We start from the raw sequence: 18,262 nt of genomic DNA, 5'->3' as shown, positions 1-18,262 counted from the left end.
TTTCTCATTTGCTTTGCGAAAATCATGACCTTTTCTATTCGTGTGAGTTTAGTCTAAAAATTCGAAGATCTAGAGTTGGCCAAAATTTTTAGCTTATAAATGCGGTTATGTTGAAGACTTCCGTCAGATACCTCACTCATTTACTAATTTATACACTTTATATGTTGTTATTTTGTTTCGTGCAGGGTTTAATATGTAGCTCAAGCATGTGAGATATGGCGGGTGAGTTCTGGAAATTAAAGACTCTTCAGTTTATAGAATTTTTCCTTAAATGGTTGGCGATCAATCCTCTATTTTCCCCAATCCTTGGTTTCTCTGAAATCGAACTCATCCTGTTTCATTTGACTCTTTGAACTTATATAATTTGATTGGAACATATGAAGCTTCCTATGGGAGACATGATTCTACTATAGATCTTGGGCAGTTAATATCAAGCGCAAAGGAGAAACTACTAAAATGGCAAAAAATGTTTGATCAAAATTTCTATTCTAAGCTTTCATTAATTTTCTTGGCAAATTTTTGTATTTGTTCTATACAACAAGGCGACAATGAAAGCATCTTATTATTCCTTTTCATTTGGATCTTTGAACTTTTATAATTTGATTGGAACGTATGATGAAATATCCTAAAAGTGGTGCGATTTTGTTATAGATCTTGTGCGGTTAATATCAAGTGCAAAAGAGAAACTACTAAAAAATGGCAATAATTGTTTAATCAGAACTTCTATCCTAAACTGTCATTAATTTTCTTGGCAAAATTTTACTATATGTTTTGTACAACAGAGAAGACAGTGAATTTCTTCTCTAGTAACTACAAATGAAGTGTGATTCAGTTTGTTGTTGATGTTCTCGTGACAATGATGAGTATCTGCAGGTAGCTAAGGACATGATTAGTGCTTTCTCCAATTCTACAGCTACACCTCTTCGTATCATAGCGAGTGCGTACTCCATGAAATTTGAATCACAAGGTAGCATAATTGGCCCTGAACTTGCTACTCCAAACTCTTCCTCAGCTATTTGGAGGAGCTCGATGAATATCTCGCTCTTGAGACAAGCCAAAGGAATCATAAATCGTCTTCCATCTACTGTGTAGACAACAAAGTGACCCTCGTTAGCCACTGGTCGTGGCCAAGAGATCCTCTTTCTGCTGGCAGCTGCTATCCTTCTCCATTTTCTTGCGAGCTTAATAAGCTTCTTTGTGCAGATCATTTTTGTGTAATTTTATGAGGGAAGAGAAAGAAATCTTGGAAAAACTGAGTAAATATTTGAAGTAAACAAGAAATGTAGAAGCTCTTGGTTGGGATGAGTTTGAGAATAGGGAAATGATAAGAGTTTTATAGCTTGCACTTCGAGACATATCAATTCATGGTGGCTGGCATTGTTCTTATTTGGTAGAAACAAAACCATGTGGCATATGTCCTACTGATCTTTAATGTGAGTCTCTTCTCACCCACTCGATTAGAGTACCCTTCTTATAGTCTTTTTATTTTATTTCTAATCCAATATTTACTTGTGATATTCTAAGATTTGATCTTTCTATAATTTATGTAGTACAACAAAGACAACAACTGATCTTAAAAATCTGCTGCAACTTTTATATTTGAAAGCTTTATTTGATAAGGAATGAGGCTACTTTCGTGATTATCTTCTCATAACGGATTTTTTACCTGTCTTATTACACGTACTTAATGTTGTTATAGAATCCATGAGTTACTGATAATAGTTTAAAATTCAGTTCAAAAACATGTTGGCCAAATGTGCGTTTAGTACATGTAGACCAATCATCCTTTTGTTCGCTACCACAATATTAAGCATCTTATTGATTATCTAGAAATAAACTATTGTGAACCAATTATAATTCAGGTGGTCTTGTCTTCTTTGTTTTGTAAGAGAAATAATTAAGAACCACATATGGGCAGTTGTCCTGAATCCTATAATTGTCTCCTGCCCACGTAGGCCAGTTCTTCCAAAGAGCACTACCATGTGAAAAATTAAATGGACCGCCATCTTAATGTGGAGATAACCCTCATCTAAATATTACATAATTGTCTTGTTTGTTGATGCATAGTGGTTATGAGTGAGATCCCATTGTGTCCAAGTAGAGACTGACTGCAAACATATTGTTTCAATCATGTTGAGCATTTTGGTGGAAATACTTACATTATGTCTAAAATTAGCTTTGATAAGCTGGCCTGATAATTTTGGGATCTCATTCTCAAGGATATGCTTGTTACAACTTACATGCATCGCTAAGTGATGTTTATATATGCCAAATATCTCTCATCGTCCAACTTTGTTGATCTTCATTGAAATAGCTTGTTATTGGTGGAATGAATATGGCATGTCATTCATAGGCTGCAAGCACCTCATCCTGTGAAAGTTAAATCTTTTTCGGTGCTAAAGATTGATAATCATGTGTCGTGTAGGATGCCTTTCAACAATCTTATCTGTTCTTAAACTTTTATGTCTGAAGCAACATTCTTGTCTTCCACATAATCAATTTAATCATAGTTTGGCTAGCCTGCCTCGTTTCTCAGGCCACTGTACTTTAATAGGAAATGACATATGGAATAAAATAATGGCAGGCTTATTTGTTTATTTTCGGCATTCAATCCTCAAATCATTGAGTGAGCAGCTCTTTATTTGGTTTTGGTGTAACATGAGAATAAGGTCAGCACTCAGCAGTATGTTCTATATTTGCAATATTGCATTGCTAATGAAGTTTAGCTAAAGGGTAAAACAATTTAGCTAGATTAAGAACTGTGCTAAAGAGTCAGTAGAAGGAGATAGAGGTGTTGCAAGACTGAAGGTATGTTCAGTTCCTGTTGTATCTTCTTTATTTCTTTCAAATGTACTTTATCTATGATACTATAAGTCTATAATTGTTGTTTATTGTGCTTACTAATTAAGGTGGCAGCTTCCTAAATTGAAATGACAAGCTCTACTATTGATGTCGGAAAACTTATTTTGTAGGCTTCTAAGTATGAATTTTGATTTATTTTTTATATAATATAGTGTGTAGCATAAGTAGTGATAAATTTAGTTCTCCCATTCCCTACACCTCGGAGGAAGCCTCATTTAAGACAGTTTTCTTTATAGAGCTTCATGTTAACATACTTTGCTGCACAAGTCAATATATACATAATTTTAGTTCTCCTGCTGCGTTTTTTCTCTATACTTAAATATAGGTTGAATACTTGTAGTGGAAGAGAAGATACGTGGCATGTTTTATGTACTATATATTGTTGTTGATATGGATAAGGCATAAATTGCTAGGGAGAACTTTTACTGCAATTCTTAGCGCTGATGAAAGAGTTGGGGCACCTATTAGAACTTAGAATACATGAAGTTGGTTCACTTCGAGAATGCATGGATGGATGGGAAAAATCAGGCAGCTTTATACTTGGAAAGCAGGATAAAGTTATTGTGAACGTGAAGTTGATAGAGCTTTAAGTAGCAGCTGAGCTGTCGTTATTCCTGAGGAGGACTGTGATCATTCCCTATCCTGCTTATTTCTATGAGATGGGGATGAAAACTGTTTTTATTATTTCGATATGTGGGGCTCTTTGCCATATTTCTATGAGATGGTTGAACAAGCCGGGAATGACTCATGGAAAGGATACACAATCTATTAAGTAATTTGTCATCTAAAGAGACTCAAAAGTGGTCTTAAGTGACTAATTGTTGCTGAGTATGATGCATACCAGGAATTGATTCAATGCTAAAAGTTGCTTCAACAGAATCCTTGCAATCAAAATGTGGCTGCAGGTGAACAAGTTAGAGACATGTAAACCGTAGAATGACACATTAAAACTATTTCTATGTCTAGCACCAGGCTTAGTCACAGGATGTGAATACCATCATTTAACTGTAAAATATCATCATAAGGCAGAATGGAAACCGAGCAAATATCCCTCAGATAGTAGTAATTTTCTCTGAACTTGTCTCTTAGTATCAGCATGTGCTAGGAAGCACTCTATATGGCCTTGATGGCCGGCTGTGAGTTATATTATTTTAAGAATTCTTGGGACATTGGTGATCCAGCTCACTGGTGATCCTGCTGTCGTAAAGAAAGTGTTGGAGTCTCTTGGAAATGATAATATTTTAAGGAATCATGGAACACTGGTGAACAGTTCTGCAGAATGAAGTATTATTTACGGAGAACGGAATAAGTCCTACATGTGGGAGAATAGTTCTCCTGATTGTATGTTGAATGTGAACTTAAGGAAAGCTTATGATATTGTGCAAGTAGATGTCCTTGAGGATGTGTAAAAATGTTCTTGTATGGTATTCGATTATACAAACCAATAGCTCTTGAATGTATAAAAATTGTTCTTGTATGGTATTTGATTATGTGGGTAGACGGCCATAGGGTAAAAATGTGTTTTCTTTTGTGATTGCGGTAAAGGTTACAGTGATGCGGTTGTCATATTCATACTGCCAGATATCGGTCTCGACTCTCGACTCAAGACCATAACAATCCCTTCAACCTGCCCAAACTAGAATTTCACACCTTTATGATGTACGTGTATAGTAGATTTGAAAAATCTTTTGAATTTGGCCGATACAATATAATTATTGATCGATGAACAGCGTAGGAAATTGTATTGATAAAGAGTAAGGACATACAATCTTTATCTCATAATTTTTTTGTTAACGGATGAACAGTGTAGTAAAGCATTATTTTTTGGTAGAAATAAGTCATATCTGTATTGCCAAATAGATTAGGCACAAATTTATGGTGGATTTTCTATTGCCTTCTTGGGTAGGGTTCAGTATGAGGCACAAGCATGTGAGGTTTGACTGGTGACTGGTGACTGGTGACTGGTGATTGGTGAGTGTTAAAGACCAATGGCTCTTGAATGTATAGAAGATGTTCTACTTCTTCTGTGGCATTCAATTTTGTCGGTGCACCGTAGGGTAACAATGCGACTTCATTTACAATTGTGAATTTGTGATAAAGGTTACAGTGATGCGGTTGTCATAATCATACTGCCAGATTTTAGTTGAGATTTGAGATCATAAGAATCCCTTTAACCGGCCCAAACAATGTTTTTTACACCTTTAAGATGCACGTAGTATACGTTCGGTAGATTTGAAAAATCTTTTGAACTTGGTTGATATGATATGATTGCTCTATGGGATGGATCGTGGATATTCAGGGAAACTACTAATATTGGCAACACTGTTGAAGTGGAAAAATCTTTTTCTATATTGTTATGAAGCATAATTGTATTTTTTTTTTCAGGTATCATTGATGAGTTTTCCATAATAGGACCAAAAATTATGTATTATAGAAAGGAGTAGACCGTTTGATCTGAACCAGTGTAGGAATTTCTATTGACCTTCTCTTGGTATAATTGTATTACTACATTCTACATACTATGTACAAAAGATGTAGAAAAATGATCTAAAAACTGCAGATTAACAATTGTTGAGTAGCTTGATCTTGATAGTCATTTGATGATGATGTATATCTGCAGGTGGCTAACATCATGATCAAGGCCTTCTCCAAGTCCTTGTCTACCTGTCTTTGTGTCATAGAGGTTGCATACTCCAAGAAACTTGAATCACAAGGTTGCATAATTGGCCCTGAAGCTGTTATTCCAAACTCTTCTTCTGCCATTTTAAAGAGTTCTGTGAAAACTTCAGTCTTGAGGTATGCTAATGGAATCATAAACCTTCTTTTACCACTTGTATAAACAATAAAGTGACCTTTGTCAGCGACTAGTTTTGACCAGAAAATCCTTTTCCTGCTTGCCACTGCTAGTTTTTGCCACTTCCTAGCCATTTTAATTAGCTTCTTTGTACTGATCATTTTGTAGATTTCAAATCAAGTAGAGTTTTGAAGAAGAAAATTTAGGATTGAAAGAAGTAAGAATTCTAAATGTGCTTCGTTGAGGAGGCTTTGGGGAAATGATCAACTTTTACAGGTCCAAGCTTAATGACATAGTTGTTTGATTTGGCCTACTATGTTTAGATTGTTTGGAAGCAAAACCATGTGGTATTTCAAGTGGGTATGTATGGCTTTCTTTTCCAACTGGCATTCACAGTTAACATGTAGGACATTGAGTCTTTCAATAATTGATGATACAAGTTTTTTGTTATCCACTAAATTAGATTTTAACCTAATCCCAAGAGGATATTGCTTTGTTTTGGATAAGTTGAAAACTTTTATCTAATATCTAACCCAAATACAGTAAAATGACGTTTTGATTTGACCAAAACGAATTTCTATATCTAACATAATAGAGATCAAATAGGACATCTGGTGTCTTAGAATATAGGTACAGCTACTGCATCATATCATTAAGTATTGAAGGATGCCATGAAGGGGTGAGGGCATTGTTAAAATCAAAAGTAAATATTGAACCGTAAATACTACAATTAATTGTGTAAAACCCAGACATACCAAATTACTCAGTACTAACAGTTTGCCTTATTCAATACCTTATTGGTTGTTGTGTACCAGTAATATTTGTTGTACGTAATAAATTTATCCCCTGATAATTCGATAGTCTGCAGCCTTAGCTGATTATTTAAAGGTTCTTATATGATTCTGAAGTTATAACTTGTATTGAACTGAAACTCAGTCTCTGAAGTTGAGTTCTGAACATCCTTCAGTAATGAGCTTATTCTGATGGCCTATTCTCGTTGTCTGAGGTTTCTCATATGGTTTGTGGAAATCGTGGCCCATTCTCATTGTCTGAGGTTAGCTCGAAAAAAATAAGATGTAGAGTTGGCCAAAATTTAATAGCTTACATATGTGCTTATTTTCAACACTTTCATCAGTAGCCTCACTTATTTATTTACTAATTTATACCTTATATATATGGTTGTTTTGTTGCATGCAGGGTTTAATATATATATATGAAGCTCAAGCATGTGAGATATGACGGGTGAGTTCAGTAAATCAAAGACTCTTTAGTTTATAGAATTTCTCCTTTCAGGTTGGCCGAATTCAATCCCGTGAATTGAAATTGAAATTGAACTCAAGTTTATTTTTATCTTGCCCATCACCATGAATGAACTGAATCAATTTTATCTTCTGATTATATGACACTTCATTTAACCAAGGGAAAAAAAACAGGGAATATATCATCTCATTTAGCACTTCATGCATTCCAAAACCCTTGATTTTTGGGAATTGAAAGCATCCTTATTATTCCTTTTCATTTGGATCTTTGAACTTTTATAATTTGATTGGAACGTATGTTGAAGCGTCCTAAAAGTGGTGCGATTTTGTTATAGATCTTGTGCAGTTAATATGAAGCGCAAAAGAGAAACTACTAAAATGGCAATAATTGTTTAATCAGAACTTCTATCCTAACTGTCATTAATTTTCTTGGCAAAATTTTACTATATTGTTTGTACAACAGAGAAGACAGTGAATTTCTTCTCTAGTAACTACAAATGAAGTGTGATTCAGTTTGTTGTTGATGTTCTCGTGACAATGATGAGTATCTGCAGGTAGCTAAGGACATGATTAGTGCTTTCTCCAATTCTACAGCTACACCTCTTCGTATCATAGCGAGTGCGTACTCCATGAAATTTGAATCACAAGGTAGCATAATTGGCCCTGAACTTGCTACTCCAAACTCTTCCTCAGCTATTTGGAGGAGCTCGATGAATATCTCGCTCTTGAGACAAGCCAAAGGAATCATAAATCGTCTTCCATCTACTGTGTAGACAACAAAGTGACCCTCGTTAGCCACTGGTCGTGGCCAAGAGATCCTCTTTCTGCTGGCAGCTGCTATCCTTCTCCATTTTCTTGCGAGCTTAATAAGCTTCTTTGTGCAGATCATTTTGTGTAATTTTATGAGGGAAGAGAAAGAAATTTTTGAAAAACTGAGTAAATATATGAAGTAAACAAGAAATGTAGAAGCTCTTGGTTGGGATGAGTTTGAGAATAGGGAAATGATAAGAGTTTTATAGCTTGCACTTCGAGACATATCAATTCATGTTGTCTGGCATTGTTCTTATTTCGGTGGAAAACAAATCATGTGGCTATAGGTTTGTCATCTCTTGGTTATCTTAAAACATGTAGCCCTAATATGTTTGGTGATAATTAATATGAGCCAGTTGTTGGCCATTCATTTAAATTATTGTGTTAAGTTGAGTAGTTGCACTGCAAGCTTTATTTATTTTATTTTTTTTGTAAATTATTGGATTGGATTTATCATCAATTATCATTTTTTTATGGCTGTTTATTTTCCTGTACTTTGTACTGCTGTAAGAGAGTAATTCTATGATATTATGTTTAATCTGACAATCATGGAGATATTCTGTAGCATATGGTATTTAATATTTGTACTGATTATGTTATTAGTATAAATGAATAATTTCTTTATAAGATTTACCCCAAAGTTATACAGTTTGTTCTTGCTAGTAGCTTCTTATTATTTGTTTTACCTGTATAGAAGTGACTTTTGGGTGATACTGTCTCACTAATATAGTGGGAGGCATGAATCCTCATTTAATACATATTTGCCCCAATTTTACAAGGTGATAGGAGACTGTCTTATGCAAGATCTTGCTGTTGCGTAGCCACTAGCTGAACAGTGAACCATGCTTTAACTTCCATATAACTACATAAGGATAGCCATGGTGTATGCAATCAAGGCTGTTGCTGCAACATCGTGGGTAAAACAACATTAATCAGTAGCGTCGAATTTTCTAGTTATTTTCTTTTCCCATATTATATCATTAGAGGATTAGTGACCTATTTATAGCTGTTCATCAACTTTTTCACTTGAAGGATATATGTTGTGTATAAGATTCTCATATAATGAACAAAGACATGCTTGTATGCCGTTAGCTGTACTTTGAAGAGAAAATTCAATTGGACGGATTCAATTGTTATATAATTTACCTTTAGTAGTTCCATTAGAATTATCTTTTCTGTTTGTGTTTTTTCCAGTATTGTTTGATGAGTTTTTCAATTTTGCATTATTAAAGTATTGGAAGACAAAGGAGTATTGTGGAAAGGGAAAGGCCTTTAAACTAAATTTCTGTATATATTTCCATCAACTTTATCTTGGTATAATTGTAATGCTACATATTATGTACAAAAGATTTAGGAGACAATTGTTGAGTGGTTTGATATTGATAGTCATACAACAATGATGTATTCCTACAGGAGGCTAAGGACATGATCGAAGCCTTCACTAAGTCCTCATCTACTTGTCTTTGTATCATGGAGGTTGCACACTCCAAGAAACTTGAATCACAAGGAAGCAGAATTCGCCGTGAAGTTGTTACTCCGAACTGTTCTTCTGTCATCTGAAAGAGCTCGATGAAAATCTTAATCTTGACTCTTGAGGTATGTTAATGGAATCATAAACCTTTTTTAATCACTTGTAAACAATAACGAGACCGTATCAGCTACTAGTTTTGACCAGGAAATCATTTTCCTACTTGGCGGCTTGCCGCTGCTACTTTTTGCCACTTCCTTGCCATTTTAATACGCTTCTTTGTTGAGATATTTCTAAAATGATAAGATAACGGAACAGCATATGACTAAAATGATAAGAATGTTTGATTTGAACTTTCTCAAGAACCTTCATTACTTTCTATCAGTAAAATTGTACTACAAAGTATTATCTAATATATACAAAACAGCTATAATACGTTTCTAACAGCTACAGATTAACATCTGCTCATTATTTTGTTCTTGAAAGTCATTTAACGATGCTGAATACATGCAGGTGGTCAAGGACATGATTAATGCCTTTTCCAAATCCTCAGCTACATGTCTCTGGATCATAGAAATTGCGTACTCCATAAAATGTGAATCACAAGGCAGTGTAATAGGTCCCACAGCTGCTACTCCAAACTCTTCTTCTGCTATTCTAAGCAACTCTGTGAAAATTTCACTCTTGAGGTATGCTAAAGGGATCATAAACCGTCTTTTATCACTTGTGTAAACTATAAAGTGACCCTTTTCAGCAACTGTTGTTGACCAGGAAATTTTTCTCCTGCTCGCAGCTGCTAGTTTTTGCCACTTCCTCGCCATTTTGATAAGCTTCTTTGTACTGATCATTTTGTAGTGTGTTTTCTAATTAATAATGTAAAGTTTTCTTTCTTCTTTTTTGGAAGTGAGACTTAGATTGAATTGTTATGATGAGGAACTGGAACTGCTTGGTTGTTTGAGAATGGAGAAATGAGCAAGTTTTATAGCTTAATGCTGAGGACAGATCACGTTGCTGACTGCCTTGATTCGACTCAATTTGGAAGCAAAATCATGTGGGTATTCAGGTGGCCTTGTCTGCAGTACTTTTCCATCTGGTAACCATTTTCACAAATGTTAGAATTTGTAGGCCGAACTTGATAACTTGTTTCTTGATAATTAATATAAGTCTCATGACAACCACAAAATCAGGATTCAACATGGTATAGTGGGGATATATATTTGTTTTAGACCATAACTTTAACCAGTACCAAAGTACCCTACAAGGGATTCTGTGTTTATATATGAGAAGATCCACAAGGATGTCGACAGATCAAGTTGGATGTAGACATCCTATCTGACAGGAAAAAAAAAAAGAAAAAAAAATTGTTTTCTAAAAATATATTTCTTTTTGCTTTTGGTTTTTCCTTCAGATCCACTACTATGAAACGATTGTAACTTTTACCTGCAGTGCTATTTATGATTTCTTCATAACATTAAATAATATTGAGGCATTAATCCTAATTAATGAAATCGGTTGCATGAAGAAAAAATATAATTTGGTAAGGAAAACATGAGTTGTAATATGTACTTTCATCTGATCTATCTTAGACTGATGAACAGTCCACCGGATTGCTTTCCAGTAGAAAACTTTGGTACAGAAATTGACATTGTACTGAAATTCAGTCATGTAGGCTATACACTGTCATTTTGTTTGCCATTTCTAGATATTATATGAAACAAGCTAAGGTCGAGTTTCAATACACTTATTAGTGTGTTCCTAATTTCCAAAAGTCTAATGTTACGTGCATTTTTCTGGGCAGCTTGCTGGGATAGAGATACAAGACAAGATTATATATGAGACAAATTTGGGCTACATGTTCTGGGTTTTTCTAAAGCAACTACACATTTAGCCGCGTGGGCTTGCTTCTAAAAAATTAGAACAAGATAGTCACTTATTAATTGCCTTGTGTCTACATCTTGAAGCTACAAACCTTCTTCATTGTTACTTCCAATTCCCCAAAATCTTCATCCAAAAACTAGAACTAATTTCTTAATTCATTTCAAAAAAAAAAACATCTTTGATTCCCATATCTCTTGGCCGAGACCACTGGCTAATGAGGGTCACTTTGTTGTCTACTCAAATGACAAGAGACTGTTTAGGATTACGTTGTCTTATTTCAAAAGTGAGATTTTGATTGAGCTGTTAAGCTGAGGAAGAGTTTGGAGTTGCGAGTTCTAGGCCTATTATGCTACCTTGTGATTCGAGTTTCATGAAGTACGCAATCTCAATGATTGACAGAAGAATGGCAGGGGGATTGGTGAAGGCATTGTTTATATATTTAATTAGTTACACATACACTTCCTTTTTATACACATGAACATCTAGAACTAGAACAAATCATTCAAAATTGCCCGTATATTGTTTTTAGAGGACAGTTTTGTCACTAAGTATACAACATAGATGTAAAGTATCATTTTGATTAGAAAGATATAGATAGTTCAAAAAGAAGCTAATCAAACCTAACTGTTTTGCAATTTTGTTAATGTTCTTTTATTTCTGCTTCGTCATTGACAATCTGTATATACTTGAAAATTAACTCCAAACTGGAGTATAATTTACAGGTTCATGGGGTTTAATCTTATTTGATGGATTAAATAAATCAACGTCGCAGACTACTGATATATTCTTTGAAGTAAAGAATTATGTGGTTTTCTGATAGGGTTGAATTGCTGATGGAAAATGTAAGACTTTTTTGCTTTGCAAATTCGAAAAAGTACCTTTTTTAATCATTCATTTTCTTTCTTTGTTTTGATTTATAGATCCAGCCACCTGATTCTGTGAGTGCAGCTTGTGATTGACTATTTTGTATCATAGGGATCAACACACTAAAGTAGATCTGTTTAAACAGTGGATTAAATGATCGAGTTCGAACCAACTGGTCAAGTGTATATTCTTGTTAAAAATTGAAATTTAGCTTTTCTTGAAATGGGCCAAAAAAGAGTTTTTTTTTAGTGTTAGTTGTGGAAAATGACCAATGTCATTTAATTGACGGAGATATAGTAGTTCATCATCATCATCCTACCTAACGTATCCCGCTCATAGAAAAATTATGAACAGGGTCTGGGGAGAGAATATCGACGGCAACTCATACCCATAAAGGAGAGAGCAGCCAAAGGAGTCCCCCTGCTCGAGAAAGATAAAGAGATGGAGATATAGTAGTTCGTAACGGGAAAACATTGACTTGGAAGTAGGAGACCAAATATTTACAAAGTTGCAGAAAAACATGGTCAAGGCGATCAAGTCTTGGTCTAATCAGATCAAAATTAACAGCTTTAACCACCAACTTGTGAGAATTTGTAACCATGTTGTGAATTTGCGATTTAGCACTAATCTGAGAAACTTATTACCTGTCAATCTGCTAACGAACACCATTGAAGACACTTTTTTATAAAAATATCTTTAGTCAACGGTAGCTGCCTAGGTTTTAATTATGATTGTGTTCCTGTTGGGTGTTGGTGTTAATAGTAAGTATCATTCTATAAATTTATCCTATAAACTTATACCTGTCGATCTGCTAAGTTATTGTTTGATTTTATTTCGATTTAAATTCATTTCTCTGTTTAATGACTGTTTAATATTCAGTACATGGATGTTGCATATATGCATATGTGCATGACATCCCTTGTGTGTTGTTGATTAGCAGTGCTGTGATGTTCTTTGCTGTCTAATTCATTACTTTATACAATTTTATGGCATTGGAGAAATGGAATGTTGTAGGTAGTTTATAACATGCACCTCGAAGGGACAAAAACACATCCATAGTGTTAAATAATCAGACCTTTTTAATCTGAACTTCTGCGGAATTTTCATTAACTTTCTGTTGTTAAAAGTTATTCTATACAACAAAATGAATTACTACCTAAATGATCTACAAAAGACTTACGAAAGTTTCTAAAAGCTACAGATTAACATTTGCTGATTGTTTTGTTCTTCAAGGTCATTTGACAATGCTGAATAGCAGCATGTATCTAAGGACATGATCAGTGCCTTCTGCAATTCATAGGCTGCGTGTCTTTGATTCATAGACATCGCATACTCCATAAAACGTGAATCACAAGGCAGCATAATTGGCCCTGCAACTGATACTCCAAACTCTTCTTCTGCCATTCGAAGCAACTCCATGAAAATTTCACTTTTGAGGTATGCTAAAGGGATCATAAACCGTCTTTTATCACTTGTGTAAACTATTTTCAGCAACTGCTCTTGACCAGGAAATTCTTCTCCTGCTCTCAGCTGCTAATTTTTGCCACTTCCTCGCTATTTTGATTAGCTTCTTTGTACTGATCATTTTGTGGTGTGTATTCTGATCAAGAAAATAATATTTCTTTGTACTGATCATTTTGTGGTGTGTATTCTGATCAAGAAAATAATATTTCTTTTTTTATTTTCGTAAGATGAGACTTTTATTGAACTGTATTGATGAGGAATTTAGAAATGCTTGGTTGATAATGGGGAATTGAGCAAGTTTTATAGATATCACATTGATGGATCACCTTGATTAATGTCTTTGGGAGCAACACCATGTTGGTATTAAGGTGGCCTTGTCTGGTGTAAGTTATATCAAATTATCATTTTCATAGATATCAAAACTTGTAGGCCAAACTTGACAACTTGTTAATTGATAATTGATTCAAGTTTTTATGGCAACCACATAAATTAGAATTCAGCATAATAAAAGATGGATGTTACTTTATTCACTATAATATATCAGGTAACCATTTCTGTGAGTGCAGCTTGTGATTAACCATCTTGTGATCATGTTGATCAACAAAATTAAGTACATCTGTTTTAACGGTTTATTGGGATGATCGATTTTTACCCAACAGGTCAAGGGTTATCATTGATTTTTTCTTAATTCTCTATATTATAATCCATGAATTTTATTTTTTTTTTTGAAAAGTCTTTGTCTTTTATAATTGTGGGCGAAAAAGAATTTTCTAAGGATTAATTTTATTTAAAGTTAATTGAGAAATTGTAGGTCTACAAAACACCTAGGTTAGTTTCTAAAAGCTACTGATTAACATTTGCTGAGAATTTTGTTGTTGAAGGTCATTTGAGAATGCTGAATAACTGCACGTAGCTAAGGACATGATCAGTGCTTTCTGCAATTCCTCGGTTACGTGTCTTTGAATCATAGACATTGCATACTCCATAAAACGTGAATCACAAGGCAGTGTAATAGGCCCTGCAGCTGCTACTCCAAACTCTTCTTCTGCCATTCTAAGCAACTCTGTGAAAATTTCACTATTGAGGTATGCCAAAGGGATCATAAACTGTCTTTTATCACTTGTGTAAACTATAAAGTGTCCCTTTTCAGCAACTGTTTTTGACCAGGCAATTCTTCTTCTGCTCGCAGCTGCTAGTTTTTGCCACTTCCTTGCCATTTTAATCAGCTTATTTGTACTGATCATTTTGTGGGTTGTTGTCTGATTTAATAAGTTAAGTTTTCTGTTTTGTTTTTTGGAATTTAGGACTTGGATTGAACTGTGATGATGAGGAATTAAGAAGTGCTTGGTTGAGAATGAGAATGGAAAGATGAGCAAGATTTATAGCTTCAAGCTGAGGACATATCACGTCGATGTTGACTGCCTTGATTCAAGTCTTTGGAAGAAAAACCATGTGGGTATTCAGGTGGCCTTGTCTAGTATTAGTTTATATCAGAGAACCATTCCCTAGTATTAAAATTTAGCTTGTAGGCCAAACTTGACAACTTGTTGCTTGATAATCGATACAAGTCTTATGGCAACCACAAATTTAGGATTCAGCATAATACATCCAAGTACCAATTTACGAGAAGAATCAATGTTGATTGTAAGTTATCTGTGCTGTGCTGTACTAATTTTTAATCTGTTCACCAATGACATCCATTTTCCTTTACATATGACAACAAAATGAGCTCTTTTTCTGCCCTTTTCTCAGGTAGCTTATACCATACACCATGAAGGGACAAAAACACAGGCATAATGTTAAAATAACAACACTTTTTGATCTGAACTTCTGCAGGAATTTGTATTAACTTTCTTTGGTAAAAAATTGTTTTATACTACAAATGAAGTACTCTCTATTATCTACAAAAGACCTAGGAAAGTTTCTAAAAGCTACAGATAAACATTTGCTGATTAATGTGTTCTTTACGGTCATTTGACAATACTGAATATCTACAGGTGTTCATAGACATGATCAGTGCTTTTTCCAGATCCTCGGATACATGTCTCTGGATCATGGATATTGCGTACTCCATGAAACTTGAATCACAAGGAAGTACAATTGGTCCTGAAGCTGCTACTCCGAACTCTTCCTCTGCCATTCTAAAGAGCTCCGTGAAAATCTCACTTCTTATGTATGTTAAAGGAATCATAAATCGTCTTTTATCACTTGTGTAAACTACAAAGTGACCCTTTTCAGCAACTGTTCTTGACCAGGAAATTCTTTTCCTGCTCGCAGCTGCTAGTTTTTGCCACTTTCGCGCCATTTTAATGAGCTTCTTTGTATTAATCATTTTGTGCTGTGTTTTCTGATTGTGAAAATCAAGTTTTCTTTTTACTTTCTGGAATGTGAGAATTTGATTGAACTGTGATGATGAAGAATTTAGAAGTTGTTGGTTGAGAATGGAGAAATTAGATGAATGAATGGCCGAGTTTTATAGCTTTAAGCTGAAGAAATATTACTTCGTCGGTGACTTCCTTCTTCTCATTTATTATAAGCAAAACCATGCGGCCATGTTTTTTTGCTTTGGATGATCCCAAAACCTTCTGTCCAAATATGTCTCCTGATCATTATTCGAAGCTTGTTTTAGCCACTGGATTAGAATATTGTATTGTAAGTTGAATGGGGTTGCAGTGTTCTTTGAGGAAATTGGCAACCTCAGACATCTGCATTTATTCAGTTGGTGACATGAATGCAGGAAGTGAAAACTTGACACTATATGATATGGACATTAGATGAAATTCTATAATGAATCCAAGACAAAGAAATCCCACTGAACTGTTATAATAATCTCTATTATGTGGCTCTCATGAAGCTTGCATCAATTATCAAGCAACATGTTGGTCTACAATATCTAATATCTGTTAAAAATGGTTTCCAAATGGGAATAAATCTCGCACTCTTTACTTTAACTCAAGTATCCGTGTCAGACCCTTAACATTCAGACAAGGAGTAGCAGCTTCAGAGCCTATTACGTTGTCTTGTGATTCTGTACATAATCTCACCTAAAATGTTAGATAATTTATTCTTAATTGGAATACTGATAAAATGGTAGATAATTTGCTCTTCATTGTACAGAAAATTGATTCCTGGGTGTCTTCCATCTTTAACAGTTTCAGACTTCCGGCAGCAATGAGACACGGATGGCCCAAGCCGGATCTTAATACATGCAATTTTTGTACATACAAATTTATACACCAACTGAACACCTCATATTGGTATGGCCAGATAGTTAGGCCTAAAGTTTATGGTTGTCTTTCTCTGTGTAGGGTTCTATATGATAGTTGAATTTTACTCATTATGTCCTCGTTAGTTTTCTGCACCTTCCGCTTTATTAATGTTGTACTGAAAGGATAAAAAGACAAAAAAAAAAACTACAAGTTGATGGAAGTCGGTCGATGAGATAGAGAGATAATGAGTTTATGGATGAGACGATGAACGATGGGTGATCACCTGATCGTATTACCAAATTTAGAAGTGTTTAAAGTTGATCCTATTAACAAAATGATAGTCTCTTAATTGTGAAAAATGTAATTGTTGCTTTGTGTAGTGAATTTGCATCGTTCATATGGGTGAAATGTGCACTAAAGGTTTTTTTCAATGGACTCTTGATAACAAACTATTCTATGCAACTTCACATTTAAAAGTAACAAAATAAATATATCTAACGGGAAATGTGTGTTTATAGAATGAAAGACTCTTGAATTTGAATCTCTTTCCTATATTATCATTAACTTTCCAGGGAAAGATGTAAACCATGTACATGTTGTATACTAAAAAGAATCAAAATTTATTCTAGAAACTACAGATAAGTAAATGTGAACTACTTTGTTCTTGATGTTCTTGTAACAGTGCTGAGTGTCTGCAGCTGGTTAACGACATCATCAGTGCCTGTTCCAATTCCTGAGGTGCACATCTTTGAACCACCGAAATCACATACTCCATGAATTTTGAATCACAAGGCAAGGTAATTGGCCCCGAACTTGTAACTCCATATTCTTCTTCTGCTATTCTAAACAACTCTATGAAAACTTCACTCTTCAGATAAGCCAATGGAATCATGAACCGTCTTCCATCAGTAGTGTAGACAACAAAGTGACCCTCATTAGCCACTGATCTTGGCCAAGAAATCCTTTTCTTACTCGCGGCTGCCAACTTTTGCCACTTTCTTGCCATCTTAATAAGCTTGTTTGTGCTGATCATGTTGTGTGTTTTTAGAGTGCAATGAGAGATTAAGAGAGTTTTTTGATTCAATGTAGAAGTTATAAGTTTTTGGTTTGGAAGAGTTGGAAAATTGGGCAAGTTTTATAGCTTCAAACTGAAAGACATATCATTCATTACTCATGTCTTGTTCTCAATATTTGGAAGCAAACCCACATGGCAAGGTTCTTTTTTCCTTTAGATGCTACAAAAACAAGTGGTCCAAATATGTCTCATAAGAATTAAAACAAGCCTTTTCTTAGCCACTTAGTTTGATTATTTTATTGTAAGTTGAATGGTTATAGTTTTACATCTAATCTGCATTATTTTGCTGTTTTCTGATGCAGTTAAGAGGACAAGCATCTGCATTTAATTAAAGTTTGTATTTACATGGAAATAGGAAAGCAAGAAGTCAAGTCATTGAGCTAATTTATCAGATAAATGTGAGTATTCAGGTGGCCTTGTCAGGTGTAAGTTAATATCAGGTAACCATTTTCACAGATATCAGAACTTGTAGGCAAACTGGATAACTTGTTGCTTGATAATTAATACAAGTCTTGCAGTAACCACACAATTAGGATTCAGCATAATATATCCAAGTAACATGATAAGTTTATTTCTGAG

At 34.6% G+C, this 18,262-nt stretch overlaps 6 protein-coding genes and 1 pseudogene across 6 annotated transcripts; all 7 read right to left on the bottom strand.

Moving 5' to 3' along the window:
• Positions 1-266: 266 nt before the first annotated feature.
• Positions 267-1,288, bottom strand: LOC130798183 (auxin-responsive protein SAUR66-like). The gene has a single exon (XM_057661074.1). The coding sequence runs from the start codon at positions 1,206-1,208 to the stop codon at positions 804-806; it is 405 nt and encodes a 134-aa protein (XP_057517057.1). The 5' UTR covers positions 1,209-1,288; the 3' UTR covers positions 267-803.
• Positions 1,289-6,901: 5,613 nt separating this feature from the next.
• LOC130798082 (auxin-responsive protein SAUR66-like) lies at positions 6,902-7,979 on the bottom strand. Its single transcript, XM_057660948.1, has one exon. The coding sequence runs from the start codon at positions 7,949-7,951 to the stop codon at positions 7,400-7,402; it is 552 nt and encodes a 183-aa protein (XP_057516931.1). The 5' UTR covers positions 7,952-7,979; the 3' UTR covers positions 6,902-7,399.
• A 1,556-nt stretch (positions 7,980-9,535) lies between these two features.
• LOC130798192 (auxin-responsive protein SAUR64-like) lies at positions 9,536-10,350 on the bottom strand. The gene has a single exon (XM_057661084.1). It carries the CDS (start codon positions 10,039-10,041, stop codon positions 9,634-9,636), a length of 408 nt encoding a protein of 135 aa, XP_057517067.1. The 5' UTR covers positions 10,042-10,350; the 3' UTR covers positions 9,536-9,633.
• A 2,773-nt stretch (positions 10,351-13,123) lies between these two features.
• Positions 13,124-13,661, bottom strand: LOC130798100 (auxin-responsive protein SAUR64-like; annotated as a pseudogene).
• A 130-nt stretch (positions 13,662-13,791) lies between these two features.
• LOC130798175 (auxin-responsive protein SAUR64-like) lies at positions 13,792-15,020 on the bottom strand. The gene has a single exon (XM_057661066.1). The coding sequence runs from the start codon at positions 14,641-14,643 to the stop codon at positions 14,236-14,238; it is 408 nt and encodes a 135-aa protein (XP_057517049.1). The 5' UTR covers positions 14,644-15,020; the 3' UTR covers positions 13,792-14,235.
• A 44-nt stretch (positions 15,021-15,064) lies between these two features.
• Positions 15,065-15,927, bottom strand: LOC130798147 (auxin-responsive protein SAUR65-like). The gene has a single exon (XM_057661032.1). It carries the CDS (start codon positions 15,729-15,731, stop codon positions 15,324-15,326), a length of 408 nt encoding a protein of 135 aa, XP_057517015.1. The 5' UTR covers positions 15,732-15,927; the 3' UTR covers positions 15,065-15,323.
• Positions 15,928-16,841: 914 nt separating this feature from the next.
• On the bottom strand, positions 16,842-17,731 carry LOC130798121 (auxin-responsive protein SAUR64-like). Its single transcript, XM_057661001.1, has one exon. It carries the CDS (start codon positions 17,639-17,641, stop codon positions 17,234-17,236), a length of 408 nt encoding a protein of 135 aa, XP_057516984.1. The 5' UTR covers positions 17,642-17,731; the 3' UTR covers positions 16,842-17,233.
• Between the last annotated feature and the right edge of the window lie 531 nt (positions 17,732-18,262).

Source organism: Amaranthus tricolor, chromosome 1 (assembly GCF_026212465.1).
Source record: "Amaranthus tricolor cultivar Red isolate AtriRed21 chromosome 1, ASM2621246v1, whole genome shotgun sequence".
Classification (NCBI taxonomy): domain Eukaryota; kingdom Viridiplantae; phylum Streptophyta; class Magnoliopsida; order Caryophyllales; family Amaranthaceae; genus Amaranthus; species Amaranthus tricolor.
Note: the sequence above shows the minus strand (reverse complement) of the source record. Positions and strands in the feature narration are given on the sequence as shown.

Bases quoted from the DNA above. Each gene is read 5' to 3' on its own strand.
- LOC130798183 (XM_057661074.1), bottom strand. From the start codon at position 1,208: ATGATCTGCACAAAGAAGCTTATTAAGCTCGCAAGAAAATGGAGAAGG.
- LOC130798082 (XM_057660948.1), bottom strand. From the start codon at position 7,951: ATGTCTCGAAGTGCAAGCTATAAAACTCTTATCATTTCCCTATTCTCA.
- LOC130798192 (XM_057661084.1), bottom strand. From the start codon at position 10,041: ATGATCAGTACAAAGAAGCTTATCAAAATGGCGAGGAAGTGGCAAAAA.
- LOC130798175 (XM_057661066.1), bottom strand. From the start codon at position 14,643: ATGATCAGTACAAATAAGCTGATTAAAATGGCAAGGAAGTGGCAAAAA.
- LOC130798147 (XM_057661032.1), bottom strand. From the start codon at position 15,731: ATGATTAATACAAAGAAGCTCATTAAAATGGCGCGAAAGTGGCAAAAA.
- LOC130798121 (XM_057661001.1), bottom strand. From the start codon at position 17,641: ATGATCAGCACAAACAAGCTTATTAAGATGGCAAGAAAGTGGCAAAAG.